This window comes from Ruditapes philippinarum, unplaced genomic scaffold (genome assembly GCF_026571515.1).
Source record: "Ruditapes philippinarum isolate M1 unplaced genomic scaffold, ASM2657151v2 ctg7170_1_1_1_1, whole genome shotgun sequence".
Lineage (NCBI taxonomy): Eukaryota > Metazoa > Mollusca > Bivalvia > Venerida > Veneridae > Ruditapes > Ruditapes philippinarum.
In genome coordinates this window covers 82,746-91,544 of record NW_026860540.1, presented here as the reverse complement: position 1 = coordinate 91,544, position 8,799 = coordinate 82,746, and the positions used below count along the sequence as shown (strand labels likewise).

At 32.6% G+C, this 8,799-nt stretch overlaps 1 protein-coding gene across 1 annotated transcript; it reads left to right on the top strand.

Moving 5' to 3' along the window:
• Nucleotides 1-367: 367 nt before the first annotated feature.
• Nucleotides 368-3,227, top strand: LOC132760518 (BAG family molecular chaperone regulator 3-like). Its single transcript, XM_060752506.1, has 2 exons — nucleotides 368-589; nucleotides 1,005-3,227. Exons 1-2 carry the CDS (start codon nucleotides 419-421, stop codon nucleotides 2,262-2,264), a joined length of 1,431 nt encoding a protein of 476 aa, XP_060608489.1. The 5' UTR covers nucleotides 368-418; the 3' UTR covers nucleotides 2,265-3,227.
• The last annotated feature ends 5,572 nt before the right edge of the window (nucleotides 3,228-8,799 follow it).

Below are 8,799 nucleotides of genomic sequence, written 5' to 3'. Positions count from 1 at the left end.
ATAGATAGATAGATAGATAGATAGATAGATAGATAGATAGATAGATAGATAGATAGTAATTTATTAAGTGTTTAAAAGATCTATTTAAAATATATCCATTATTAAACTTGCACTACGGTCAGGCAGACGGTGGATCATTTATTTCAAGCTAAAAATGAAACCGCATTTAGCATAGTATTAATTAATGTTCGAATATCTTCTTCGTAAATTTTGTTTTAGGTCCATTTGACCTAATACAGATGACCGAGATAAAGCGAGATAGTCTAGAGTTACTTCCCTTAGAAGTATTCGGTAACCTCCTGATATTTCCATTACGTTCCGGGAAAATTTGGAAGTTTCTTGAAAGTTCTACCACCAGGTGGCATTTACTAATGTTACTAAAAATAGAGTGCTTCGAGAAAATAAATACACGGGCAGGATGGCTGGTCGACCAATGTATCCATTTGCAAGCAATCCGAATCAAAATCAAGGAATATTACCACCTGGTTGGGAAATGATTTTCGATCATCGAACTGGTTGGCCTTACTTTGTAGACCACAACACGCATACGACGACTTGGGAAGATCCGAGAGTGAACATTTTACAGAAGGTGGGTGGAGTAAAGTTAATATTTCTTCTATAATTTTGTGGTGGAAATTCTACGCTTTATTTCTAATTACGTTTTTAATAATTAGCAAATAAACTAATAAAACGCTTTTATTAAGAGAACGGTTGCTATTAATGTAATAAACAGGTATTTGTAACCTGTAGAGTCAATTTGTTAAGATTTTATGGACAAATTTCATCTTTATAAAAATTTTCTTACTAAGGCGTTGTTGTATATTTTTCTTACTAAGGCGTTGTTGTATACATTTGTATTTGTTGTTCATCTTACCCAACCATTTCATAATATGCTGCATATACCTTACATTATTATGACAAAGTAAACTTATATTACTATTTTAGTCTTGGGTAATTTAATATTTGACTTGAATACTCATCTGTTTTTGTCATTACCATTACAGAATAATTACACTCCTCAAGGACTTGGAGAAGGGTCTAATCATCAAAGGATGAAAGAAATTCCAATAATGCATGAGCAGTCTAGACCTGCATTTCAGCAGTCACAGTTTCCACATGTATCAACCCCACCAAGATCGGGAACACCACCTCATGTAGGGACTCCACCTAGTAATCGAACTGATAGCCCTCCAAGATTTTACACATTGCCCAGGAACCATAGGGAGAGGGCACATGCTGAGACTGTGCGTGAAATTCCTATTCAACATTTTTCGTCCAATTCTTCACATTCAGGTCGGGGCGATAACTCTCATCCTAGACCAGACTACCCGGGAGCACCTATGCCCCAACCACAACAGACAATGCCTCAGCAGCCTCAAAACTTTACTAGTCATGCAACAGCGCAGGGTCATCAGGCAAATAGTATGCCGCAGCCCATGACACAGGGGTACCCATATCCTCAAAATGTTATGGGACAGACCCCTGCAATGCAATCTCAGCCACGTCAAATGGCACCACCTCCACAGATGCCACATCAGCCAATGCCACACCCTCAACAGCCAGTGCCACATCCACAGCAACCACAGTATCCTCCGTCTGAAAGGAAAGAAGGTGTGTACAATATACCTATTGTTCATGAGAACCAGACAGACAGGCACCCAAAACCACACTCAGAAAGGAATTTTCCTTCTCAGCAAGATAACGGTACTTCAACTCAAAAACCTGTAGAAAATCACCAAGCTGAGCAAAGTAAAAAACAGACTGATTATGATCAAATGGACAGTGCTCCATCTGGGCATACTCAAAATATTCAAAAGGAGGAATCAAGAAGTAGGTCAAATACACCTACAAAAGAACAGAAAAAAGTCAGAACTCCCCTGGATATCATCAATGATATACTTACAGAATGTCAGCAATACAAAGATAGAGTTAACAACTTTAAAGGTTCGAAAAAAGACAAGGAATACAAGTTGCTCGAGGAAATGTTGACTAGAAGTTTATTGAAACTGGACGGTGTAGAATCTGGACAGGATTTAAATATTCGTCAAGCAAGGAAAGGGGCAGTGCGTGAAATCCAGTCATATTTGGATCAACTTGAACTTACAGCTTTCAGTGAAGAAATGCCCAGTAGTACTGGTGACTATTCTGATAGTGCTAATAGTGGACCAGAAAAGATGGAGGAGAGTAGTGCAGAGGAAACCAAAGAAGAGAAAGATAATCGTGAAGTGAAAGAAATGGTTTTAGATAGTGAAGTTTCATGCTGATATTAGATGTAAGGAGAATTAACATTAAATTACAACTTGTTTGTGAACTTTCGAAGATTTTAAAGTACACATTCTAGGATAGGATAGTTATTTCTAAAGTGCATTTGTAATAAAAAATAAAGCTTAAAGACACCCAGTCAATGAAAATATTTCATCTTCCAACATGAAGGTGAAGAAAAAAAAATTGGTTATATTTAAGAACTGGTTGTGATTTTTTTATAAGTTTATTTTAAACCAGAGTGGAAGAACTGTGATACTTTTGAATTAAAGTTTTAAAAGTGTATTAGTCAAATTTCATGTATTTTAGAATAAATTATAAGATTTTTTTGTTTTTTGTTTAAAGATTGTTACTTAAAGCAAATATTTTGTTTCTCAAGCTGATTTTATTATATAAATTATTTTGAGTTTGGTTTAGATAGATAATAGTGTCTATTCTAGGACATCATTGTTGCAATTCTTGTTTGAAACTTTGATTCTAGTCTTAATTTATGTTTTTCTTGTAAAGTTTTTTTATCAAAAGAAAAGAAATTTTTTGGCAATCTATGTATGTGAGTATAATTCTTTGAATAATATTTTCGTTCATGCAGATGATATATCAAATGGTAATAATAGTAAATAAAGATGATAATACACTGCTAAGTTAAACATCCTTAAGTAATACAAGTATACAGCATGGTCAAAGAAAGAGTTTTGCATTATCACACTTAAATATGAAAATTTCCAGCATAAAATTTTTCTGTAGATAAATTTTATTACAGTATTGAATCCTAGAATAGACATCGACAAAGGCAGACTTGATCTTTAGTGCAATGTTTTTTTATTTTATGGCTTTGAGGTTTTGACTGAAAGTCTAGGTGGACTCAACAGAACTTTGTAGCTTGTATAAATTTGTATTTTATGCATACTTGTTAATGTATATAGCAAAAGATATTTATTAAATTTTTTTCAATTTTGCTGATGAAATAGTGTGTTGTTGTAATTTTCAGAAATAACTGCACATAAGAAATTGTCTCTAAAACACTAAAGAACCAAAATTGTCAAATAATTCAGTTGAGAAATGTCAATATTGTTGTATTCTAGATATGCATATTTTAATGTGACCATTTTGGAAATGTTAGTGCTTTTTGGTATGTTTTTCTAAGCACTAAGATTTAAAAACTTGGCCTCCTACCTGATGGGAACTGACAATATTTTACCTTTCTCACCAGTACAAAGCCTGGCCTGCTTGATTTCACTTAAGCTTTGAATGTTCCAAATTCAAAACAAGGCAAGTCTTGTCACAAAGGTTGTATTATTAAAATGTTCTGTTTTTGTTTCTTTCCGATAGAATCTCCAATGAATTCAAAGCATGGCAAGTCATTTTATGAAAGATAGAAGGAAAATGGTTAGATATCAACCATTTTAGTTTTTGTTAACGTTTATTTTTACAGGGCATTCTAAAACTAGTCTATTTCATTTTATTTTAAAGGCACATTATGCCTCAGAAAGGAATCTGTCTTAAAAAAGGGCAAGCATGAGTATTATAAGGTTTAAATAATGGTTTTAGAGCATGTTTGATGTTATTGACTGAAAGCAAGTGATGCCCAATGTGAAATTAATCAAATTATTTATCATATAGGTAGAAAAATGTAAGCAAAGTAAGAACTTAGTATTTTGACTTCCCATACAAAATACTGAATTACTATACATGTGACTGTACTATGGTAACTACCAAAAAGCAAGTACTACGGTAACTACCAAAAAGCAGCAGAACTTAAGCAAAAGATGATTCTGATAAATAGCCAATTATTATCTTTTTTTAGAAACTTATAAACGCAAAAGATGATTCTGATAAATGGCCAATTATTATCTTTAAAGAATTTTTAGAGTTCACCAAAATTGAGAAATTAAAATGAAAGCTTTGGGACATAATGGGTCTTTAAAGCATGGTGCTATTACCAATTATACAATTATTGTTTTTTTCTACTAAATGCTTTTAAACATTTGTATTGCAATAAAATAGTATTTTAAAATTGCACTGTTTTTTGTGTCATTTAAAGTCTATTAAAACATAATACTCCTAACAGCTCACCAATTGTGGCCACTTGAGATTCTATTATTTGTCCATGTGTTGATTCAATAGAAAAATCAGTACTTTAACTATACTCTTTTGTTAAAAGTAGGTGTAAAAGTAACTATTTTATTCAAAAAGAAAAAAGTTCAAATATATATCTAATGAAATATTCTTATAGTAAAGTTATGTTGTTTCCATAATTTTATGTTTAATTCTCAAAAGATTTATGAAATACAATGTCACTGTAATTTGGCACACCTGATTATTCCACTAAACTGTTAAAATGTCCCAAAATATTACGGTGTTATTTTAAGTAGGGTTTTAACTTTTAAGGCAACATTTTCCTGCAATGTGCCTTTCTCTGCGTAAATATGCAAGGATATTTCTTATGTAAAGGTATTTTGGATTTATTCTTTCCAAAATTTTACAATTATTTTCATTCAGACGATTTATACTTGCATACACTTGAAATTCAACATTGGAGTCAGTGTCAACACAGTTTCTAATTTGACTACTAGTATTCCAAGAGTAATATTTCTTATTCTTTCAAGCCTTGCCTTCCATGCTGGAATTAAATGTGATAGTTTTTATATGCCACCAGTTCAGAGCCAGTCCAAGCTTGCACATCTGTGCCAACCAACTTCATGTTTTCATCTTGATATCCCCAAAATTGAGAATGGAAAATTCCGAACAGTGGAAACTGGAAAAGTCAATTTATGGGTTAAAGGTTTTTTGTGCAAGCTGATACTAAACGTCAAACATCACTAGAGACTTATTTCAGTCTTAACATGTTAAAGATAGTTTTAAGTTATAAAGGGAAACAACTCTAGCACTTCCTTGCTATGTATTTGACATACGGAATGCACTTAATTTAATCTTCTTCATTGAATGAAAACAACTTACATGCAACTTAGTCATTTAATATTAACAATTTTTCATGTAATTTTGCTGATTCTAATGCTTCCGAGGGATCACTTTTCCCCAGATATTTACTATTTACGACAAATAATAATGCATCTGAATTGTCAAATTAATATAGATCATATACCAAGTAAAATCAATATGAGCCGCGTCACGACAAAACCAACCAGCATGGATCCAGACCAGCCTGCGCATCCGCGCAGTCTGATCAGGGCTTACAAACCTTATTACAAGTAGAGAAACTGATAGCGAACAGCATGGATCCTGGATCCATGCTGGTCGCAAACGCATTACGTTGGTTTTGTCGTGACGCGGCTCATATGTATTTCCAGCATGAATTTTCACTAATTTCAGTTCTTAACTTCCTGATTGCTGCGCCCCTTGTGGCATTACAGAAAAATATATATTTTACTGGTGGATGAAGACCATGGGTGATGGCATGAGAGGGGAACTGTAGTAGAACCACCGACGTAAAAAGTAAACTACATGTAGCTTGATATAGCTTCCTCACATGAAAGAATCCGGAGGACCTGACTGGAGTATCAGACGCACTTGCTTTTAGGTATTGACCGTAACCATTCGGCCACGGACGCCTCGGAAAAAATCAGATATATGCTTTAATCACAGGAACTTGAAATTCTATCAAATAACCAATATTAATGCACATTGATTTATTTGCCAAAGTGAGTGTTACGATTTTAGTCTGGTATGTAAATGAAAGATAATATATTTTAATATATCAGTTCCTGTCCCAGGTAAAATTCACAAATTTTCATTATGCCCACACTTATTTAATAGGAAACTAGGAAAGATATGTCGGCCCTTGATCTTACGGACCAACATGCAGTGTTTTATGAGCTCCATTTCGTCAAGAGGTAAAAAAGTGAAAGTGTAGTTTTTCACTGGTTTATATTATGTGGAAAGTTCAATATAAGACAATAAACCTCAAAATTTATGTTGGCATGCCCGTATGTATACAATTGAATGTAATCCCATCTGTATCTAATTTTACACTTATTTCGTAAAAGCATAGATTTAGCTCCATATGGTAAAAAAGGCTTTCTACAGAAAACATGAGCATTAAAGATCAAACTGAACTAGCATATGTTTATGGAGCTTTCAATTTTAAAAATACATGTAATCACAGATACATTTAGCTCTATGATGTCATTAATTTAATGAAAGTCCGTATAAGAATATTTATAGTCATTATCCGTTTTTGTTGTATTTTTATTACGGAAAAGGTAAAAAACCAAAAACGATTCTTATAAGGACGTCGAAGATACGTGTGTCTTTTATAAGAGTTTGAATACACTTTTTTCCCCATAATTTTAGTTTTCAAGATGACTCGTTTCGAATTCAACTATGATTCATTAGCCTCGTGGCTGATAAGTTTGTTTATCCCCCTCCCGAAATATCACCTCCAAGGTATTTCTGAGTCACTCCGTGGTGTTTGATTGTTCTTTTTTATTGCTTTTTCTTCGTGTTTTTTGTTTTGTGTTTGTACGTTTAATATATATTTGAAATTGCGTACTTTAATTTTATCAAATATTTTTTTTTACATTTACATTCATAATTATGTAATAGAATCTTTGAATCTGTCATAAAACGTAAAATGTTTCGCTACTTCTGAACGGAAATAAATTCTGTCAGTAACTAAATTTACCAATTATTCTGTGTAAGTATCATTTATTTTAAAAAATGAATTAATTTTAACACATTTTATATGCAAACTATACTTCAGTTTACTTTGAATGGGAAAGGAAGTGGGTTGAAGAGTGAGTACGTACGTATAGGTTTTGACCAATCAACGCGCAGAACCTAGCTGTGACATGTGCTTTATCGTTTTACCTTGTCGCAAAAACTGCACATGATGTCTGTAAACATATAATTTTACTGTATATTGCTTATTTATACATATAGCTGTTGCATGTGTGCATTAACATATAACTTGTAAAACAATAATAGTAATAAATTATTCTTTGAAATAATATTTATATAATTATTGCTGGTACTGCTAATAATGTAATCTTCATAAATCTTGTAACGTCGTTTCCGTCGGATGCATCTATATAAGTAATTGCACAGCATTAAAACGAGCATGCATTTTGTACATAATTATGGTTGATATAAATATTATAAAATCATAAATAAATGATAAAAAGCTTTTTGGTGACAAGAAAGTGCTAGCTTTTATGTTATACATGTAGTTATGGGGTACATGTGGTTTATAAAATAGATAATATAGAATCCTGAATGAACGCCAAACAATGGCAAAAATTTTTCTGAATAGCTTTGCCTTTCTGTCCAGTGCAAAAATCGACCCAAGACGATTTGCACCTGTGTAGCGATATGCTTCGGCCCTTTTAGAATTAAGTGAGGAGTAATTTAAATGTTTAGTTAATATAATATAAATATCATGCGTTGTTTGACTACTTAACAATTTCTTGGTGTGTAAGTGTATTCTATTCCCTAATGAGATCCCCTCCGTGATCGAGGGGTTAGAGTCGATGACTTCTAATCCAGTTACCTCTCTGGCGTGGGTTCGATCCCCGGTTTAGCGCGGAGGAAGTACGTAGTCTAGTACTGGTGTAACTCTCCAGGAACAATGGTTAAGAAACTACCCGCCTATATGACTGAAATACTGTTGGAAAAAGCGTAAAATGAAACAAACAAACAAACAAAAGATCCGCAAGGTTGAATTGGGAGACTTATCCAGGTCTGGAGTAGTCCAAGATGTAAATGTGCTATGTGTTTGTAATTTAGTTTCTGGTAAATGCTGATGCTGCTTGTTTTTTTTCCTCCCTTTAGCTTACATTGTTTTAATGATGTATATTATTTTTCCTTTTAACATTGTATTTTTATGCTAGTTTTATCCTCGCTGTCCATGTTTGTTTGTTTGTTTGTTTGAATCATGCAATTTCCTTTTAGTTTACATTGTATGTTATCCTCTGTGTGCTTAATCTAACTTTTCTTTCATGCAGTTGATGTTATGTGCTACTTTAAGTAAGTTAATTCAAATCTTTCAGTAATTTTTAAAAAAAATATATACTGTAGATGTAAGCTATTACTAATTTAAATGTATTTATTGTCACTTATAACTACACGTATATTATATTATAAATTAAATTGCCAGCTCATTTTATACTATAGAGTCTATAGTATTTCGTTACTTTTTAGCAATTAGTCGCTAATAATATGTAATATTTCATGTCTATATATTTTGTTTTATATTTTGTATTTTGTTTAAATTGTCATCTTACCTATATTCTTCTAAAATCTTATTACTTCTATTCATGCACTAAATGTACTTTACATTTCAGATTTGTTACATATGATAGTAAATTTATGTGTTTTGGTAAGTAGCTTATATTTACGGAAGAGCATTAGTGCCAGGTGTATGTTTTTATTAACTCGAAATTTCGAGTTACTAACTCGAAATTTCGACTTACTTATCTCGAAATTTCGACTTACTAACTCGAAATTTCGACTTAGTAACTCGAAATTTCGAGTTACTTATCTCGAAATTTCGAGTTACTTATCTCGAAATTTCGAGTAACT